Source organism: Pseudophryne corroboree, chromosome 6 (assembly GCF_028390025.1).
Source record: "Pseudophryne corroboree isolate aPseCor3 chromosome 6, aPseCor3.hap2, whole genome shotgun sequence".
NCBI classification, from domain to species: Eukaryota; Metazoa; Chordata; class Amphibia; order Anura; family Myobatrachidae; genus Pseudophryne; species Pseudophryne corroboree.
The window spans coordinates 146,933,164-146,955,749 of record NC_086449.1 but is presented as its reverse complement, the minus strand read 5'-3'; the positions used below and the strand labels follow the sequence as shown (position 1 = coordinate 146,955,749).

General features: G+C 49.4%; 1 protein-coding gene across 9 annotated transcripts in view; it reads right to left on the bottom strand.

The window, feature by feature from the left end:
• FAM178B (family with sequence similarity 178 member B) overlaps positions 1–22,586 on the bottom strand; it is a 1,338,131-nt gene that overhangs the window by 855,772 nt on the left and 459,773 nt on the right. For all 9 annotated transcript variants that reach the window (XM_063931992.1, XM_063931993.1, XM_063931991.1 and 6 more), the window contains exon 6: positions 17,363–17,533. In XM_063931992.1, coding sequence (XP_063788062.1) covers positions 17,363–17,533 — 171 coding nt within the window. The remainder of the gene's footprint in view (positions 1–17,362; positions 17,534–22,586) is intronic.

Genomic DNA, 22,586 nt, shown 5'->3' with positions numbered 1-22,586 from the left:
AGAGGATGCTGGGGACGCTTCAAGAGCCATGGGGTTTATACCAAAGCTCTAGAACGGTCGGGAGAGTGCGGATGACTCTGCAGCACTGATTGACCAAACATGAGGTACTCATCAGCCAAGGTATCAAACTTGTAAAATTTCGCAAAAGTGTTTGAACCCGACCAAGTAGCTGCTCGGCAGAGTTGTAATGCCGAGACTCTGCGGGCAGCCGCCCAGGATGAGCCCACTTTCCTGGTAAAGTGGGCCTTCACTGATTTTGGTAAAGGCAATCCAGCCATAGAATGAGCATGCTGAATCGTATTGCAGATCCAGCGCTCAATAGTTTGCTTTGAAGCAGGCATTCCAATCTTGTTGGCAGCATACAGGACAAACAGAGCTTCCGTTTTCCTAAGTGGACCCGTTCTGGCGACATAAATCTTCAAGGCCCTGACAACATCGAGAGATTTTGACTCCTCGAAGGCGTCAGTAGCCACTGGTACCACAATAGGTTGGTTCATGTGGAACGATGAAACCACCTTCGGCAGAAATTGTTGACGAATCCTCAACTCCGCTCTATCCTCATGGAAGATTAAATAAGGACTCTTGTGAGACAAAGCCGCTAACTCAGACACCCGCCTTGCGGATGATAAGGCCAACAGCATGACCACTTTCCAAGTGAGAAATTTCAACTCAACCTTCTGTAAAGGTTCAAACCAATGTGACTGAAGAAAATGCAACACCACGTTAAGATCCCATAGTGCCACTGGGGTCACAAATGGAGGTTGGATGTGCAAAACTCCTTTCACGAAAGTCTGAACTTCTGGAAAGGAGGCCAATTGTTTCTGAAAGAAAACCGATAGGGCCGAAATTTGTACTTTAATCGAGCCTAACTTTAGACCCGCCTCCACACCTGCTTGCAGGAAATGGAGAAAAAGCCCTAGCTGAAATTCTTCCGTAGGAGCCTTCTTGGATTCACACCAAGACACATATTTTCTCCAAATACGGTGATAATGTTTAGACGTTACTCCTTTTCTAGCCTGAAGAAGTGTGGTAATAACTTCACGGGGAATACCCTTTCGGGCTAGGATCCGGCGTTCAACCGTAAACCAGTCAAACGTAGACGCGGTAAGTCGTGGTACACGCACGGCCGCTGCTGTAACAGATCCTCTCGTAGAGGAAGAGGCCAGGTATCTCTTATGAGTAATTCCTGAAGATCTGAATACCAAGCCCTCCTTGGCCAGTCCGGAGCAATGAACCCTTGTTCTTCTTATAATCTTTAGCACCTTTGGAATGAGTGGCAGCAGAGGAAACACGTACACCGACTGAAACACCCATGGTGTTACCAGCGCGTCCACCGCTATTACTTGAGGGTCCCTTGACCTGGAACAATATGTCTGAAGCTTCTTGTTGAGGCGAGACGCCATCATGTCTATTTGAGGAATTCCCCAAAGACTTGTCACTTCTGTGAAAACCTCTTGATGAAGACCCCACTCTCCTGGATGGAGATCGTGTCTGCTGAGGAAGTCTGTTTCCCAGTTGTCCACTCCTGGAATGAAGATCGCTGACAGAGCGCTTGTATGTCTTTCTGCCCAGCAGAGAACTTTTGTGGCCTCTGCCATAGCCGCCCTGCTCTTTGTTCTGCCTTGGCGGTTTATGTGCGTTACCGCTGTTATATTGTCCGATTGTATTAGGACGGGACGGTTGCGAAGAAGACGTTCCGCTTGAAGAAGGCCGTTGTAAATGGCCCTTAACTCCAGAACGTTTATGTGTAGACAAACTTCCTGGCTTGACCATTTTCCCTGGAAGGTTTCTCCCTGTGTGACTGCCCCCCAGCCTCGGAGACTCGCATCTGTGGTTACTAGGATCCAGTCCTGGATCGCGAACCTGCGTCCCTCTAGAAGGTGAGAGCTGTGCAGCCACCACAGGAGTGAGATTCTGGTCTTGGAGAATAGGATAATTTTCCGGTGTATGTGCAGATGGGATCCGGACCACTTGTCCAACAGGTCCCACTGAAACACCCTGGCATGGAATCTGCCTAATTGAATGGCCTCGTAGGCCGCCACCATCTTCCCCAGCAGCCGAGTGCATTGATGAATTTATACTTTCGCTGGTTTCAGAATTTGTTTGACCAAACTCTGAATTTCCAGAGCCTTCTCTTCTGGAAGAAAAACTCTCTGTAATTCCGTGTCCAGAATCATTCCCAAAAACAACAGCCGCTTCGTCGGATTCAACTGTGACTTCGGCAGGTTTAGGAGCCAACCATGTTGTTGCAGAACTGTCAGTGAGAGCGCAATGTCCTGCTGCAGCTTGTCTTTGGATCTCGCCTTTATCAGGAGATTGTCCAGGTAAGGGATAATTGTGACCCCTCGCCTGCGAAGGAGAACCATCAATTCCGCTATTACCTTGGTGAAAATCCTCGGAGCCGTGGATAGACCAAACGGCAGCGTCTGAAAATAAGATTTTACTCACCGGTAAATCTATTTCTCGTAGTCCGTAGTGGATGCTGGGACTCCGTAAGGACCATGGGGAATAGCGGCTCCGCAGGAGACTGGGCACAACTAAGAAAGCTTAGGACTAACTGGTGTGCACTGGCTCCTCCCACTATGACCCTCCTCCAGACCTCAGTTAGGATACTGTGCCCGGAAGAGCTGACACAATAAGGAAGGATTTTGAATCCCGGGTAAGACTCATACCAGCCACACCAATCACACCGTATAACTCGTGATATTATACCCAGTTAACAGTATGAACATAACAGAGCCTCTCAACAGATGGCTCAACAATAACCCTTTAGTTAACAATAACTATATACAAGCATTGCAGACAGTCCGCACTTGGGCCGGGCGCCCAGCATCCACTACGGACTACGAGAAATAGATTTACCGGTGAGTAAAATCTTATTTTCTCTAACGTCCTAAGTGGATGCTGGGACTCCGTAAGGACCATGGGGATTATACCAAAGCTCCCAAACGGGCGGGAGAGTGCGGATGACTCTGCAGCACCGAATGAGAGAACTCAAGGTCCTCCTCAGCCAGGGTATCAAATTTGTAGAATTTTGCAAACGTGTTTGCCCCTGACCAAGTAGCAGCTCGGCAAAGTTGTAAAGCCGAGACCCCTCGGGCAGCCGCCCAAGAAGAGCCCACTTTCCTCGTGGAATGGGCTTTTACAGATTTAGGCTGCGGCAGGCCAGCCGCAGGATGCGCAAACTGAATTGTGCTACAAATCCAGCGAGCAATAGTCTGCTTCGAAGCAGGAGCACCCAGTTTGTTGGGTGCATACAGGATAAATAGCGAGTCAGTCTTCCTGACTCCAGCCGTCCTGGAAACATAAATTTTCAAGGCCCTGACTACGTCCAGTAACTTGGAGTCCTCCAAGTCGCTAGTAGCCGCAGGCACAACAATAGGTTGGTTCAAGTGAAAAGCTGATACCACCTTAGGGAGAAACTGGGGACGAGTCCTCAATTCTGCCCTATCCATATGGAAAATCAAATAGGGGCTTTTACATGACAAAGCCGCCAATTCTGACACTCGCCTAGCCGAAGCCAAGGCCAAAAGCATGACCACTTTCCACGTGAGATATTTTAACTCCACGGTTTTAAGTGGCTCAAACCAATGTGACTTCAGGAAACCCAACACCACGTTGAGGTCCCACGGTGCCACTGGAGGCACAAAAGGAGGCTGAAAATGCAGCACTCCCTTAACAAATGTCTGAACTTCAGGCAGTGAAGCCAGTTCTTTTTGGAAGAAAATCGACAGAGCCGAAATCTGGACCTTAATGGAACCCAGTTTTAGGCCCATAGTCACCCCTGACTGTAGGAAGTGCAGAAATCGACCCAGCTGAAATTCCTCCGTTGGGGCCTTCCTGGCCTCACACCACGCAACATATTTTCGCCATATGCGGTGATAATGTTGTACGGTTACATCTTTTCTAGCTTTAATGAGCGTAGGAATGACTTCCTCCGGAACACCCTTTTCTTTTAGGATCCGGTATTCAACCGCCATGCCGTCAAACGCAGCCGCGGTAAGTCTTGGAACAGACAGGGCCCCTGCAGCAGCAGGTCCTGTCTGAGCGGCAGAGGCCATGGGTCCTCTGAGATCAATTCTTGAAGTTCTGGGTACCAAGCTCTTCTTGGCCAATCCGGAACAATGAGTATAGTTCTTACTCCTCTTTTCCTTATTATCCTCAGTACCTTGGGTATGAGAGGAAGAGGGGGGAACACATAAACCGACCGGTACACCCACGGTGTCACTAGAGCGTCCACAGCTATCACCTGAGGGTCCCTTGACCTGGCGCAATATTTTTCTAGCTTTATGTTTAGGCGGGACGCCATCATGTCCACCTGTGGCCTTTCCCAACGGTTTACAATCAGTTGGAAGACTTCTGGATGAAGTCCCCACTCTCCCGGGTGGAGGTCGTGCCTGCTGAGGAAGTCTGCTTCCCAGTTGTCCACTCCCGGAATGAACACTGCTGACAGTGCTAACACGTGACTTTCCGCCCATCGGAGAATCCTTGTGGCTTCTGCCATCGCCGTCCTGCTTCTTGTGCCGCCCTGTCGGTTTACATGGGCGACCGCCGTAATGTTGTCTGACTGGATCAGAACCGGCTGGTTTTGAAGCAGGGGTTTTGCCTGACTTAGGGCATTGTAAATGGCCCTCAGTTCCAGAACATTTATGTGTAGGGAAGTCTCCTGACTCGACCAAAGTCCTTGGAAGTTTCTTCCCTGTGTGACTGCCCCCCAGCCTCGAAGGCTGGCATCCGTGGTCACCAGGACCCAGTCCTGTATGCCGAATCTGCGGCCCTCTTTGAGATGAGCACTCTGCAGCCACCACAGCAGAGACACCCTGGTCCTTGGAGACAAGGTTATCAACCGATGCATTTGAAGATGCGATCCGGACCATTGGTCCAACAGGTCCCACTGAAAGGTTCTGGCATGGAACCTGCCGAATGGAATTGCTTCGTAGGAAGCTACCATCTTTTCCAGGACTCGCGTGCAGTGATGCACCGACACCTGTTTTGGTTTCAGGCCTCTGACTAGAGATGACAGCTCCTTGGCTTTTTCCTCTGGGAGAAACACTTTTTTCTGGACTGTGTCCAGAATCATCCCCAGGAACAGTAGATGTGTCGCAGGAACCAGCTGTGACTTTGGAATATTTAGAATCCAACCGTGCTGGTGTAGCACCTCCTGAGATAGTGCTACGCCGACCAACAACTGCTCCCTGGACCTCGCCTTTATCAGGAGATCGTCCAAGTATGGGATAATTAAAACTCCCTTTTTTCGAAGGAGTATCATCATTTCGGCCATTACCTTGGTAAATACCCTCGGTGCCATGGACAGGCCGAACGGCAACGTCTGGAATTGGTAATGACAATCCTGTACCACAAATCTGAGGTACTCCTGGTGAGGATGGTAAATGGGGACATGCAGGTAAGCATCCTTGATGTCCAGTGATACCATGTAATCCCCCTCTTCCAGGCTTGCAATAACCGCCCTGAGCGATTCCATCTTGAACTTGAATTTTTTTATATATGTGTTCAAGGATTTCAAATTTAAAATGGGTCTCACCGAACCGTCCGGTTTCGGTACCACAATCATTGTGGAATAGTAACCCCGTCCTTGTTGAAGTAGGGGCACCTTGACTATCACCTGCTGGGAATACAGCATGTGAATTGCCTCTATCACAGCCTCCCTGCCTGAGGGAGTTGTTGGCAAGGCAGATTTGAGGAAACGGCGGGGGGGAAATGTCTCGAATTCCAGCCTGTACCCCTGAGATACCACTTGAAGGATCCAGGGATCTACTTGTGAGCGAGCCCACTGATTGCTGAAGTTTTTGAGACGGGCCCCCACCGTACCTGGCTCCGCCTGTTGAGCCCCAGCGTCATGCGGCGGACTTAGAAGAAGAAGCGGGGGAGGACTTTTGTTCCTGGGAACTGGCTGTATGCTGCAGCTTTTTTCCCCTACTTCTGCCTCTGGGCAGAAAGGACGCGCCTCTACCCCACCTGCTCTTTTGGGGACGAAAGGACTGTACCTGATAATACGGTGCTTTCTTTGGTTGTGAGGGGACATGGGGTAAAAAATAAGAATTTACTTACCGATAATTCTATTTCTCGTAGTCCGTAGTGGATGCTGGGGACTCCGTCAGGACCATGGGGGGGGGGGGGGGATAGCGGCTCCGCAGGAGACAGGGCACAAAAATAAAGCTTTAGGATTAGGTGGTGTGTACTGGCTCCTCCCCCTATGACCCTCCTCCAAGCCTCAGTTAGGATACTGTGCCCGGACGAGCGTACACAATAAGGAAGGACATTGAATCCCGGGTAAGACTCATACCAGCCACACCAATCACACCGTATAACTTGTGATCTGAACCCAGTTAACAGTATGACAAACGTAGGAGCCTCTGAACCGACGGCTCACAACAATAACAACCCGAATTTGTTTGTAACAATAACTATGTACAAGTATTGCAGACAATCCGCACTTGGGATGGCCGCCCAGCATCCACTACGGACTACGAGAAATAGAATTATCGGTAAGTAAATTCTTATTTTCTCTAACGTCCTAAGTGGATGCTGGGGACTCCGTCAGGACCATGGGGATTATACCAAAGCTCCCAAACGGGCGGGAGAGTGCGGATGACTCTGCAGCACCGAATGAGAGAACTCAAGGTCCTCCTCAGCCAGGGTATCAAATTTGTAGAATTTTGCAAACGTGTTTGCCCCTGACCAAGTAGCAGCTCGGCAGAGTTGTAATGCCGAGACCCCCCGGGCAGCCGCCCAGGATGAGCCCACTTTCCTTGTGGAATGGGCCTTGACAGATTTAGGTTGTGGCAAGCCTGCCACAGAATGTGCAAGTTGAATTGTGCTACAAATCCAACGAGCAATCGTCTGCTTAGAAGCAGGAGCACCCATCTTGTTGGGTGCATACAATATAAACAGTGAGTCAGACTTTCTGACTCCCGCCGTTCTTGAAATATATATTTTCAATGCCCGGACCACGTCCAACAACTTGGAATCCTCCAAATCGTTAGTAGCCGCAGGCACCACAATAGGCTGGTTCAGGTGAAACGCTGATACCACCTTAGGCAGAAAATGAGGACGCGTCCGCAGTTCTGCCCTGTCCGTATGGAAAATCAGATATGGGCTCTTATATGATAAAGCCGCCAATTCTGATACTCTCCTGGCTGAAGCCAGGGCCAGTAGCATGGTTACTTTCCATGTAAGATACTTCAACTCCACCGATTTGAGCGGCTCAAACCAATGGGATTTGAGAAAATCCAAGACTACATTAAGATCCCACGGTGCCACTGGGGGCACAACCGGGGGCTGTATATGTAGTACTCCTTTTACAAAAGTCTGGACTTCAGGAACTGAAGCCAATTCTTTCTGGAAGAAAATCGACAGGGCCGAAATTTGAACCTTAATGGATCCCAATTTGAGGCCCATAGACAATCCTGTTTGCAGGAAATGTAGGAATCGACCCAGTTGAAATTCCTCCGTGGGGGCCTTCCTGGCCTCACACCACGCAACATATTTTCTCCAAATGCGGTGATAATGTTGTGCAGTCACCTCCTTCCTGGCTTTTACCAGTGTAGGAATGACCTCTTCCGGAATGCCTTTTTCCCTTAGAATTCGGCGTTCAACCACCATGCCGTCAAACGCAGCCGCGGTAAGTCTTGGAATAGACACGGTCCCTGCTGAAGCAGGTCCCGTCTTAGAGGTAGAGGCCACGGATCCTCCGTGAGCATCTCTTGAAGTTCCGGGTACCAAGTTCTTCTTGGCCAATCCGGAGCCACTAGTATCGTTCTTACTCCCTTTTGCCGTATAATTCTCAGTACTTTTGGTATGAGAGGCAGAGGAGGGAACACATACACTGACTGGAACACCCACAGTGTTACCAGAGCGTCCACAGCTATTGCCTGAGGGTCTCTTGACCTGGCGCAATACCTGTCCAGTTTTTTGTTGAGGCGGGACGCCATCATATCCACCATTGGTTTTTCCCAACGGTTCACAATCATGTGGAAGACTTCTGGATGAAGTCCCCACTCTCCCGGGTGTAGATCGTGTCTGCTGAGGAAGTCTGCTTCCCAGTTGTCCACTCCCGGAATGAATACTGCTGACAGTGCTATCACATGATCTTCCGCCCAGCGAAGAATCCTTGCAGCTTCTGCCATTGCTGTCCTGCTTCTTGTGCCGCCCTGTCTGTTTACGTGGGCGACTGCCATGATGTTGTCCGACTGGATCAACACCGGCTGACCCTGAAGCAGGGGTTTTGCCAGACTTAGAGCATTGTAAATCGCTCTTAGCTCCAGTATATTTATGTGAAGAGACATCTCCAGGCTTGACCATACTCCCTGGAAGTTTCTTCCCTGTGTGACCGCTCCCCAGCCTCTCAGACTGGCATCCGTGGTCACCAGGACCCAGTCCTGTATGCCGAATCTGCGGCCCTCTAACAGATGAGCACTCTGCAACCACCACAGAAGAGACACCCTTGTCCGTGGCGATAAGGTTATCCGCTGATGCATCTGCAGATGTGATCCGGACCATTTGTCCAGCAGATCCCACTGAAAAGTTCGTGCGTGGAATCTGCCGAATGGAATCGCTTCGTAAGAAGCCACCATCTTTCCCAGGACTCTTGTGCATTGATGCACAGACACTTTCCCTGGTTTTAGGAGGTTCCTGACAAGTTCGGATAACTCCCTGGCTTTCTCCTCCGGAAGAAACACCTTTTTCTGAACCGTGTCCAGAATCATTCCCAGGAACAGCAGACGTGTCGTCGGGGTCAACTGAGATTTTGGAAAATTTAGAATCCACCCGTGTTGTTGCAGCACTAGTTGGGTTAGTGCTACTCCGTCCTCCAGCTGTTCTCTGGACCTTGCCCTTATCAGGAAATCGTCCAAGTAAGGGATAATTAATACGCCTCTTCTTCGCAGAAGAATCATCATTTCGGCCATTACCTTGGTAAAGACCCGAGGTGCCGTGGACAATCCAAACGGCAGCGTCTGAAACTGATAATGACAGTTTTGCATCACGAACCTGAGGTACCCTTGATGTGAAGGGCAAATTGGGACATGCAGGTAAGCATCCTTTATGTCCAGGGACACCATAAAGTCCCCTTCTTCCAGATTCGCTATCACTGCTCTGAGTGACTCCATCTTGAACTTGAATTTTTGTATGTACAGGTTCAAAGATTTCAGATTTAGAATAGGTCTTACCGAGCCGTCCGGCTTCGGTACCACAAATAGCGTGGAGTAATACCCCTTTCCCTGTTGTAGGAGGGGTACCTTGACTATCACCTGCTGAGAAAACAGCTTGTGAATGGCTTCCAATACCGTCGCCCTGTCTGAGGGAGACGTTGGCAAAGCAGACTTTAGGAACCGGCGAGGGGGAGACTTCTCGAATTCCAACCTGTAACCCTGAGATACTACCTGCAGAATCCAGGGGTCCACCTGTGAGCAAGCCCACTGTGCGCTGAAATTCTTGAGTCGACCCCCCACCGCTCCTGAGTCCGCTTGTAAGGCCCCAGCGTCATGCTGAGGGCTTTGCAGAACCCTGGGAGGGCTTCTGTTCCTGGGCAGGGGCTGCTTGCTGCCCTCTCTTACCCCTTCCTCTGCCCCGAGGCAGATATGACTGTCCTTTTGTCCGCTTGTTCTTATAGGACCGAAAGGACTGCGGCTGAAAAGACGGTGTCTTTTTCTGTTGGGAGGGGGTCTGAGGTAAAAAGGTGGATTTTCCGGCAGTTGCCGTGGCCACCAGATCCGATAGACCGACGCCAAATAATTCCTCCCCTTTATACGGCAATACTTCCATATGTCGTTTGGAATCCGCATCACCTGACCACTGTCGCGTCCATAAACTCCTTCTGGCAGATATGGACATCGCATTTACTCTCGATGCCAGAGTGCAAATATCTCTCTGAGCATCTCGCATATAAAGGAAAGCATCCTTTAATTGCTCTATAGTCAATCAAATACTGTCCCTATCCAGGGTATCAATATTTTCAGTCAGGGAATCCAACCAGACGACCCCAGCACTGCACATCCAGGCTGAGGCGATGGCTGGTCGCAGTATAACACCAGTATGTGTGTATATACTTTTTAGGGTAGTTTCCAGTCTCCTATCAGCTGGATCCCTGAGGGCGGCCGTATCAGGAGACGGTAACGCCACTTGTTTTGATAAGCGTGTGAGCGCCTTATCCACCCTAGGGGGTGTTTCCCAGCGCGCCCTAACCTCTGGCGGGAAAGGGTATAATGCTAATAACTTTTTTGAAATTAGCATTTTTCTATCTGGGTTAACCCACGCTTCATCACATACATCATTTAATTCCTCTGATTCAGGAAAAACTACAGGTAGTTTTTTCACCCCCCACATAATACCCCTTTTTGTGGTACTTGCAGTATCAGAGATATGCAAAGCCTCCTTCATTGCCGTGATCATATAACGTGTGGCCCTACTTGAAAATACGTTTGTTTCATCACCGTCGACACTAGATTCAGTGTCTGTGTCTGGGTCTGTGTCGACCGACTGAGGTAAAGGGCGCTTTACAGCCCCTGACGGTGTCTGAGACGCCTGGGCAGGTACTAACTGGTTTGCCGGCCGTCTCATGTCGTCAACTGATTTTTGTAATGTGCTGACATTATCACGTAATTCCATAAACAAAGCCATCCATTCCGGTGTCGACTCCCTGGGGGGTGACATCACCATTATCGGCAATTGCTCTGCCTCCACACCAACATCGTCCTCATACATGTCGACACACACGTACCGACACACAGCAGACACACAGGGAATGCTCTTATCGAAGACAGGACCCCACTAGCCCTTTGGGGAGACAGAGGGAGAGTTTGCCAGCACACACCCAAGCGCTATAATATATATGGGAACAACCTTATATAAGTGTTGTTCCTTATAGCAGCTTAAATATAGCAAAATATCGCCAAAAAATGCCCCCCCTCTCTGTTTTACCCTGTTTCTGTAGTGCAGTGCAGGGGAGAGTCCTGGGAGCCTTCCTCACAGCGGAGCTGAGCAGGAAAATGGCGCTGTGTGCTGAGGAGAATAAGCCCCGCCCCCTATTTCGGCGGGCTTTTCTCCCGGAGTTTTAGATATCTGGCATGGGTTAAATACATACATATAGCCTCAATGGCTATATGTGATGTATTCTTTTGCCATAAAGGTATTAAATATTGCTGCCCAGGGCGCCCCCAGCAGCGCCCTGCACCCTCCGTGACCGCTTGGTGTGAAGTGTGTGACAACAATGGCGCACAGCTGCAGTGCTGTGCGCTACCTTTATGAAGACTGAAGAGCCTTCTGCCGCCTGTTTCCGGACCTTCAATCTTCAGCATCTGTAAGGGGGGTCGGCGGCGCGGCTCCGGGACGAACCCCAGGGTGAGACCTGTGTTCCGACTCCCTCTGGAGCTAATGGTGTCCAGTAGCCTAAGAATCCAATCCATCCTGCACGCAGGTGAGTTGAAATTCTCTCCCCTAAGTCCCTCGATGCAGTGAGCCTGTTGCCAGCAGGACTCACTGAAAATAAAAAACCTAAAAACTTTTTCTAAGCAGCTCTTTAGGAGAGCCACCTAGATTGCACCCTGCTCGGACGGGCACAAAAACCTAACTGAGGCTTGGAGGAGGGTCATAGGGGGAGGAGCCAGTACACACCACCTAATCCTAAAGCTTTATTTTTGTGCCCTGTCTCCTGCGGAGCCGCTATCCCCCCCCCCCCCATGGTCCTGACGGAGTCCCCAGCATCCACTTAGGACGTTAGAGAAATGCTGACTTCCCAGCTGAAAGACCATCCCCGAACAACTCCTCACCCTTATAAGGCAAAACTTCCATGTGCCTTTTAGAATCTGCATCACCTGTCCACTGCCGAGTCCATAACCTTCTCCTGGCAGAAATGGACAGTGCACTTATTTTAGATGCCAGCCGGCAAATATCCCTCTGTGCATCTCTCATGTATAAGACAGCGTCTTTAATATGCTCTATGTTTAGCAATATAGTGTCCCTGTCTAGGGTGTCAATGTTTTCTGACAGGGAATCTGACCACGCAGCTGCAGCACTGCACATCCATGCTGAAGCAATAGCTGGTCTCAGTATAATACCAGTGTGTGTATATATAGCCTTCAGGAGAGCCTCCTGCTTTCTATCAGCAGGTTCCTTTAGGGCGGCCGTATCCGGAGACAGTAGTGCCACCTTTTTTGATAAGCGTGTAAGCGCTTTATCCACCTTAGGGGGTGTTTCCCAACGTGACCTATCCTCTGGCGGGAAAGGGTACGCCATTAGTAACTTTTTAGAAATTACCAATTTTTTATCTGGGCAAGCCCACGCTACTTCACACACTTCATTTAATTCTTCAGAAGGGGGAAAAACTACTGGGAGTTTTTTCTCTTCAAACATAATACCCTTTTTAGTGGTACCTGGGGTCACATCAGAAATGTGTAAAACATTTTTCATTGCCTCAATCATGTAACGAGTGGCCCTATTGGACATTACATTAGTCTCTTAGTCGTCGACACTGGTATCAGTATCCGTGTCGACATCTGTGTCTGCCATCTGAGGTAGCGGGCGTTTTAGAGACCCTGATGGCCTTTGAGACGTCTGGGCAGGCACGAGCTGAGAAGCCGGCTGTCCCGCATTTGGCATGTCATCAAATTTTTTATGTAAGGAGTCGACACTTTCACGTAATTCCTTCCACAAGTCCATCCACTCAGGTGTCTGCCCCGCAGGGGGTGACAACACATTTACAGGCATCTGCTCCGCCTCCACAAAAGCCTCCTCATCAAACATGTCGACACAGCCGTACCGACACACCGCACACACACAGTGAATGCTCTGACAGGAGACAGGACCCCACAAAGCCCTTTGGGGAGACAGAGAGAGAGTATGCCAGCACACACCAGAGCGCTATATAATACAGGGATTAACTAAATTATATCCCCTTATAGCTGCTATATATGTATATTGCGCCTAAATTTAGTGCCCCCCCTCTCTTTTTTACCCTTCTGTAGTGTAGACTGCAGGGGAGAGCCAGGGAGCTTCCTTCCAGCGGAGCTGTGAGGGAGAAATGGCGCCAGTGTGCTGAGGGAGATAGCTCCGCCCCTTTTTCGGCTGACTTTTCTCCCGCTTTTTTATGGATTCTGGCAGGGGTATTTATCACATATATAGCCTCTGGGGCTATATATTGTGATGATTTTGCCAGGCAAGGTGTTTATATTGCTGCTTAGGGCGCCCCTCCCCCAGCGCCCTGCACCCATCAGTGACCGCAGTGTGAGGTGTGCATGAGGAGCAATGGCGCACAGCTGCAGTGCTGTGCGCTACCTTGTTGAAGACAGGAGTCTTCTGCCGCCGATTTTCCGGATCACTTCTTGCTTCTGGCTCTGTAAGGGGGCCGGCGGCGCGGCTCCGGGACCGAACATCAATGGCCGGTTCCATGCGGTCGATCCCTCTGGAGCTAATGGTGTCCAGTAGCCTAAGAAGCCCAAGCTACCACCAGTTAGGTAGGTTCGCTTCTTCTCCCCTTAGTCCCTCGCTGCAGTGAGTCTGTTGCCAGCAGATCTCACTGTAAAATAAAAAACCTAAAATATACTTTCTCTCTAGGAGCTAAGGAGAGCCCCTAGTGTGCATCCAGCTCAGCCGGGCACAAGATTCTAACTGAGATCTGGAGGAGGGTCATAGTGGGAGGAGCCAGTGCACACCAGTTAGTCCTAAAGCTTTCTTAGTTGTGCCCAGTCTCCTGCGGAGCCGCTATTCCCCATGGTCCTTACGGAGTCCCAGCATCCACTTAGGACGTTAGAGAAATTGGTAATGACAATCCTGAGTAGCAAACCGCAGGTAAGCCTGATGCGGAGGATATATGGGGATGTGTAAGTAGGCATCCTTTATGTCAACTCAGCGAGACCTTCCCCAAACAACACACCACCTTTATACGGTAGAGACTCCATAGCTTTCTTAGAGTCAGCATCAGCATTCCATTGATGAATCCACAATGCTCTCCTAGCTGAGACTGCCATGGCATTGGCCCTTGTTCCCAAGAGGCCAATATCTCTCGCCGCTTCCTTTAGGTAGGCTGCAGCATCCCTGATATAACCCAGCGTTAAAAGGATGGTATCCCTATCCAGGGTATCTATATCAGATGACAAGTTATCTGCCCACTTTTCGATAGCACTACTCACCCACGCAGATGCAAAAGCTGGTCTGAGTAATGTACCTGTGGTGATGTAAATGGATTTTAGCGTATTTTCCTGTCTACGATCCGCAGGATCCTTAAGGGCTGCCGTGTCAGGAGACGCTAAAGCCACCTTCTTAGACAACCGTGACAGCGCATTGTCTACAGTGGGAGGTGACTCCCACTTTTCTCTATCCCCAGAGGGGTACGGATACGCCATTTGAATGCTTTTGGGAATCAGAAATTTCCAGTCAGGATTTTCCCACTTTTTTTCAAAAAGGGCATTCAGTTCATGAGAGGGAGTAAACTTTATTTCAGGTTTCTTTCCCTTATACATACAGACCCTAGTATCAGGAACAGCAGGGTCCTCGGAGATATGCAACACGTCTTTTATTGCCACAATCATGTAATGAATGCTCTTTGCCAATTTTGGGTCTAATCTGGTATCACTATAGTCGACACTGGAGTCAGTGACCGTGTCGGTATCTGTGTCTGCTAACTGCGCAAACGAACGTTTATGTGACCCCGAGGGGGTCTGTACCTGTGATAACACATCCTCCACCGATTTTTTCCATACCTGGTTCTGAGACTCAGATTTATCTAATCTCTTATTAATAAGAGCCACATTAGCATTCAAAGCATTCAACACATTTACCCAGTCAGGAGTCGGCGGTGCCGACAGGGTCACTCCCACAGCCGTTTCTGCCCCCAACACAGTCTCCTCCTGGGAAGAGCACTCCGCCTCAGACATGCCGACACACCTGTACCGACACCCACAGACACACTGGGCCAAAAGGGGGACAGACCCACAGTAAAGCCTGTCAGAGAAACACAGAGGGAGTTTGCCAGCTCACAACGCAGCGCCTGTCCCGCTTCTGAAACCTTATAAATAATGCCTCAGACCCTGCAGCGCTTTATAATCACTTAATTTTGCACCGAATTTGCAGTGTCCCCCTCGTTTTATTTGACAATAGCAGTGGTGAGGAAGGGCCAGCGTCTCTGCAGCTCCTGGAGAGAAAATGGTGCTGATGAAAACTGTGAGGGCTAAGCCCCGCCCCCTACATGGCGCGCTTCAGCCCGCTCTTTTTTAAACAAATAATGCCGGCGGGGGTCCGAATTTAGTGCCAAGGCACTTCAATATCACACTGCCAGCCTGAAAAGAGTTTTTTTAATGCTGCCCAGGGTGCAACCCCCCCCCCACACGCCCTGCACCCTGCAGTGCCGCTGTGTATGGGTGCATTGCGCACAGCGTGATCGCTGTGCGGTACCTCAGAAAGCCGTCACTGAAGTCTTCTATCTTCTTATACTCACCTGTCTTCTGACTTCTGGCTCTGCAAAGGGGGTGACGGCAGGCTCTGGGAGTGAACCCCTAGGCGTACCTAGTGTTCCAAACCCTCAGGAGCTAATGGTGTCCTGTAGCCAAGAAGCAGAGCCTTTAAACTCCCTAGAAGTAGGTCTGACTTCTCTCCCCTAAGTCCCACGAAGCAGGGAGACTTTTGCCAGCAGTTCTCCCTGAACATAAAAAATCTAACATAAAGTCTTTTCATAGAAACTCAGTAGAGCTCCTCATAGTGCATCCAGTCTGCCTAAGCACAGATTCTAAACTGGAGTCTGGAGGAGGGGCATAGAGGGAGGAGCCAGTTCACACCCCTTTCAAAGTCTTAAAGTACCCATGTCTCCTGCGGATCCCGTCTATACCCCATGGTTCTTGAAGCGTCCCCAGCATCCTCTAGGACGTATGAGAAATATATATTGTATGCTTCACTGAGGCAGGGTCTAATGTGAATGGCCAAATAGTCTCTGTAAAGCGCTGTGGAAATGTGTGCGCTGTATAAATAACTGGTAACAATAATATTAATTGGGAATCAGCCACTGTGATTCCTCACAGTAATTTCATCCAGTGTCATTGTGATTGCCATTCCTGACTTGCCATGTATGTTCAAGTCTGACCCAGCATGCTGTGTGGCATCTGTATACTGTCCCACGTTTATGTGGCTGTCATTCATGCCCTGGCTTCCATTCATGCTGAAAAGGTACATATACTTGTAGCTTAATTCGCTGCTGACACTGGGCCTGATTCAGAGATGGACACAGTAGTATAGCAGTTCCATAGTTTGTCCGCAGACAAAGTACTAAAATATGCTATTGCCACAGGAGGCATATTGTGTACACAGATGCCTACTGGCAGCTTCTGTGATCCGATACTGAATCCGAAGACGCAGCATCAGATCACTCTGCATGAACTTCAGCCACCAGGTTACTCAGGATAGTTGTTGCTTCTACGCAGTGAAGCGTCATCCACGGACGCAGCCACTGGCCTTAGTATGCTTGGTTTTCAGGAATGCTGTCCGTCGGTGCCCCCACATAGCGGCAGCATGTCACTCATGCCGTGGCTTAGGGTCACTGCGATCGTCATCTCAGACACAGATCTGCACATGCGCAGTACAGATCATACACACATCTGAAAACATCGGAGCTGTACACAAACCATTGGATTGCGTCCATCTCAAAATCTGGTTCGCTGTGTGTTTAGAGTGCAAACAAACCAGGGTAGCAAAACTGTGAACTCTAATAGGGGACTCATCTGGCTGAAGAAAAAACTCTAATTGTACAGTGCTGCAGGATATGTTTGTGCTATATAAATAAAAAAGAATGGTTGTTTCCGGTATGGTAAAAAAAAAAAATATTTAACAAACTCAACAATGCAGCTTCAAATACGAACAAATACAAGTAGTAAGTTGAAAAAAAACAAATCTATTATTTAGCTGTCACTACCAGGAATGTAAACTTTTAAAACAGTTTAAGTGCAAATAAAATTGCACAATGCATTATGGGGGGTATCCAATAACCCACATCAATAGCCGCGGGTAATTGTATCGCCGGGGTCTATCCTATAAGCCCCGATAATGTGTGCTCCTCCCCCCGATGCCGGCACTTATCAGGGATTATTCTTCAGGTGCCTTAGGCACTCAAAGCATAATCGTTGTTAAGTGGCCTGCTGGAGCCACAATAGCCCATGGGATCGGAGGCTTACCCACGATCCCATGTGTTTTTTTAGAGCGATCGCAGGTCCGTTTTCGGCCAGCTGTTTTTATAGGCCGAAAATGGGTCAGGGCTAATGCATACCTCCCTAAAGGTGATATAGAACTGGCACGTGGGTAATTAGGACCATTCAGTTCACCAAGCACAGTGAACGACAATGACTGTGATTTTGATTCAGGATACCTGAGAAATAGCTCTTCCGCTGAGTTTTGGGCCTGGACTTCTGAAACTTTAAGCTCCCAAAGTTTTTTCTTGCGACGTAAGTGCAGAAGCTTAGCTAAGAAAAAAACATTTTCTCCTGGGGGTGTGGATGGAAATCGTTCAGACAGCACCAGAAACGTGTGGTCAAAGTGCCTGAAATAAAAAAAATAAGAATTTACTCACCGGTAATTCTATTTCTCGTAGTCCGTAGTGGATGCTGGGACTCCGTAAGGACCATGGGGAATAGCGGCTCCGCAGGAGACTGGGCACAACTATAAAGAAAGCTTTAGGTCTAACTGGTATGCACTGGCTCCTCCCACTATGACCCTCCTCCAGACTTCAGTTAGGATACTGTGCCCGGAAGAGCTGACACAATAAGGAAGGATTTTAAATCCTGGGTAAGACTCATACCAGCCACACCAATCACACCGTATAACTCGTGATACAATACCCAGTTAACAGGATAACAACTGAGCCTCTAAACAGATGGCTCAACAATAACCCTTTAGATAAGCAATAACTATATACAAGTATTGCAGACAATCCGCACTTGGGATGGGCGCCCAGCATCCACTACGGACTACGAGAAATAGAATTACCGGTGAGTAAATTCTTATTTTCTCTGACGTCCTAGTGGATGCTGGGACTCCGTAAGGACCATGGGGATTATACCAAAGCTCCCAAACGGGCGGGAGAGTGCGGATGACTCTGCAGCACCGAATGGGCAAACTCTAGGTCCTCCTCAGCCAGGGTGTCAAACTTGTAGAATTTAGCAAACGTGTTTGACCCCGACCAAGGAGCAGCTCGGCAAAGTTGAAGAGCCGAGACCCCTCGGGCAGCTGCCCAAGAAGAGCCCACCTTCCTCGTGGAATGGGCTTTCACTGATTTAGGATGCGGCAGTCCAGCCGCAGAATGTGCAAGCTGAATCGTACTACAGATCCAGCGAGCAATAGTCTGCTTTGAAGCAGGTGCACCCAACTTGTTGGGCGCATACAGGATAAATAGCAAGTCAGTCTTTCTGACTCCAGCTGTCCTGGAAACATATATTTTCAGGGCCCTGACTACGTCCAACAACTTGAAAGCCTCCAAGTCTTTTGTAGCCGCAGGCACCACGATAGGTTGGTTCAGATGAAAAGTTGATACCACTTTAGGGAGAAACTGGGGACGAGTCCTCAATTCTGCCCTATCCATATGGAAAATCAAATAAGGGCTTTTACATGACAAAGCCGCCAATTCTGATACACGCCTGGCCGAAGCCAAGGCCAACAACATGACCACTTTCCACGTGAGATATTTCAAATCCACGGTTTTCAGTGGCTCAAACCAATGTGACTTTAGGAAATCCAACACCACGTTGAGATCCCAAGGTGCCACTGGAGGCACAAAAGGGGGCTGAATATGCAGCACTCCCTTAACAAAAGTCTGAACTTCAGGTAGTGAAGCCAGTTCTCTCTGGAATAAAATCGATAGAGCCGAAATCTGGACCTTAATGGAACCCAATTTAAGGCCCATAGTCACCCCTGACTGTAGGAAGTGCAGAAAACGGCCCAGCTGAAATTCCTCCGTTGGGGCCTTCCTGGCCTCACACCACGCAACATATTTTCGCAATATGCGGTGATAATGGTTTGCGGTTACTTCTTTCCTAGCTTTAATCAGCGTAGGAATGACTTCCTCCGGAATGCCCTTTTCCTTCAGGATCCGGTGTTCAACCGCCATGCCGTCAAACGCAGCCGCGGTAAGTCTTGGAACAGACAGGACCCCTACTGCAGCAGGTCTTGTCTGAGCGGTAGAGGCCATGGGTCCTCTGAGATCATTTCTTGAAGTTCCGGGTACCAAGCTCTTCTTGGCCAATCCGGAACAATGAGTATAGTTCTTACTCCTCTTCTCCGTATTATCCTCAGTACCTTTGGTATGAGAGGAAGAGGAGGGAACACATAAACCGACCGGTACACCCACGGTGTCACTAGAGCGTCCACAGCTATCGCCTGCGGGTCTCTTGACCTGGCGCAATACTTTTCTAGCTTTTTGTTTAGGCGGGACGCCATCATGTCCACCTGTGGCATTTCCCAACGGTTTACAATCAGTTGGAAGACTTCTGGATGAAGTCCCCACTCTCCCGGGTGGAGATCGTGCCTGCTGAGGAAGTCTGCTTCCCAGTTGTCCACTCCCGGAATGAACACTGCTGACAGTGCTAACACGTGATTTTCCGCCCATCGGAGAATCCTTGTGGCTTCTGCCATCGCCGTCCTGCTTCTCGTGCCGCCCTGACCATAGTCCTTGGAAGTTTCTTCCCTGTGTGACTGCCCCCCAGCCTCGAAGGCTGGTATCCGTGGTCACCAGGACCCAGTCCTGTATGCCGAATCTGCGGCCCTCCTGAAGATGAGCACTCTGCAGCCACCACAGCAGAGACACCCTGGTCCTTGGAGACAGGGTTATCAGCCGATGCATCTGAATATGCGATCCGGACCACTTGTCCAACAGGTCCCACTGAAAGGTTCTTGCATGGAACCTGCCGAATGGAATTGCTTCGTAGGAAGCTACCATCTTTCCCAGGATCCGCGTGCAGTGATGCACCGACACCTGTTTTGGTTTTAGGAGGCCTCTGACTAGAGATGACAGCTCCTTGGCCTCCTCCTCCGGGAGAAACACTTTTTTCTGTTCTGTGTCCAGAACCATCCCCAGGAACAGTAGACGTGTCGTAGGGACCAGCTGCGACTTTGGAATGTTTAGAATCCAGCTGTGCTGTTGTAGCACCTCCCGAGATAGTGCTACCCCGACCAACAACTGCTCTCTGGACCTCGCCTTTATCAGGAGATCGTCCAAGTACGGGATAATTAAAACTCCCTTCTTTCGAAGGAGTATCATCATTTCGGCCATTACCTTGGTAAAGACCCTCGGAGCCGTGGATAGACCGAACGGCAACGTCTGGAATAGGTAATGACAATCCTGTACCACAAATCTGAGGTACTCCTGGTGAGGATGGTAAATGGGGACATGCAGGTAAGCATCCTTGATGTCCAGTGATACCATGTAATCCCCCTCGTCCAGGCTTGCAATAACCGCCCTGAGCGATTCCATCTTGAACTTGAATTTTTATATATGTGTTCAAGGATTTCAAATTTAAAATGGGTCTCACCGAACCGTCCGGTTTCGGTACCACAAACATTGTGGAATAGTAACCCCGTCCTTGTTGAAGTAGGGGTACCTTTACTATCACCTGTTGTGAATACAGCTTGTGAATTGCCTGTAACACTGCCTCCCTGCCTGAGGGAGTGGTTGGCAAGGCAGATTTGAGGAAACGGCGGGGGGGAGACGTCTCGAATTCCAGCTTGTACCCCTGAGATACTATCTGAAAAATCCAGGGATCCACCCGTGAGCGAGCCCACTGATTGCTGAAATATTTGAGACGGGCCCCCACCGTACCTGGCTCCGCCTGTGGAGCCCCAGCGTCATGCTGTGGACTTAGAGGAAGCGGGGGAGGACTTTTGCTCCTGGGAACTGGCTGTATGTTGCAGCTTATTTCCCCTACCTCTGCCTCTGGGCAGAAAGGACGCGCCTTTAACCCGCTTGCCCCTATTGGGCCGAAAGGACTGTACCTGATAATACGGTGCTTTCTTTGGCTGTGAGGGAACATGGGGTAAAAATGTAGACTTCCCAGCAGTTGCTGTGGAAACGAGGTCCGAGAGACCATCCCCGAACAACTCCTCACCCTTATAAGGCAGAACTTCCATGTGTCTTTTGGAATCTGCATCTCCTGTCCACTGCCGAGTCCATAACCCTCTCCTGGCAGAAATGGACATTGCACTAATTTTGGATGCCAGCCGGCAAATATCCCTCTGTGCATCCCTCATGTATAAAAGTGCGTCTTTTATATGCTCTACGGTTAGCAATATAGTGTCCCTGTCTAGGGTATCTATATTTTCTGACAGGGAATCTGACCATGCAGCTGCAGCACTGCACATCCAGGCTGAAGCAATAGCTGGTCTCAGTATAACACCTGTGTGTGTATATATAGATTTCAGGATAGCCTCCTGCTTTCTATCAGCAGATTCCTTCAGGGCGGCCGTATCCGGAGACGGTAGTGCCACCTTCTTTGACAAGCGTGTGAGCGCTTTATGCACCCTAGGGGATGTTTCCCAACGTGACCTATCCTCTGGCGGGAAAGGGTACGCCATTAGTAACCTCTTAGAAATGACCAGCTTCTTATCAGGGGAAGCCCACGCTTCTTCACACACTTCATTTAACTCCTCAGATGGAGGAAAAGCTACTGGTAGTTTTTTCTCTCCAAACATAATACCCTTTTTTGTGGTACCGGGGGTAACATCAGAAATGTGCAACACATTTTTCATTGCCTCAATCATGTAACGTGTGGCCCTACTGGAAGTTACATTAGTCTCATCGTCGTTGACACTGGAGTCAGTATCCGTGTCGACATCTGTGTCTGCCATCTGAGGTAGCGGACGTTTTAGAGCCCCTGATGGCTTTTGAGACGCCTGGGCAGGCACAGGCTGAGAAGCCGGCTGTCCCACATTAGGTATGTCGTCAAACCTTTTATGCAAGGAGTCGACACTGTCGCGTAATTCCTTCCACAGCACCATCCACTCAGGTGTCGACCCTGCAGGGGGTGACATCACATTTACAGGCATCTGCTCCGCCTCCACATAAGCCTCCTCATCAAACATGTCGACACAGCCGTACCGACACACCGCAAACACACAGGGAATGCTCTGACAGAGGACAGGACCCCACAAAGCCCTTTTGGGAGACAGAGAGAGAGTATGCCAGCACACACCAGAGCGCTATATAACACAGGGATCCCACTATAAATAAGTGTTTTCCCTTATAGCTGCTTTTTATATATTAATATATATATATATATATATATATATATATATATATATATATATCCGGCGCCTAAATTTAGTGCCCCCCCCCCTCTCTTTTTTACCCTTCTGTAGTGTTCAGACTGCAGGGGAGAGCCAGGGAGCTTCCTTCCAGCGGAGCTGTGAGGGAAAAATGGCGCCAGTGTGCTGAGGGAGATGGCCCCGCCCCTTTTCCGACGGACTTCTCACGCTTTTTTCTGGAATATTGGCAGGGGTATTTTTACATCTATATAGCCTCTAGGACTATATATGATGTAGATTTGCCAGCCAAGGTGTCATATATTGCCCTCAGGGCGCCCCCCCCAGCGCCCTGCACCCATCAG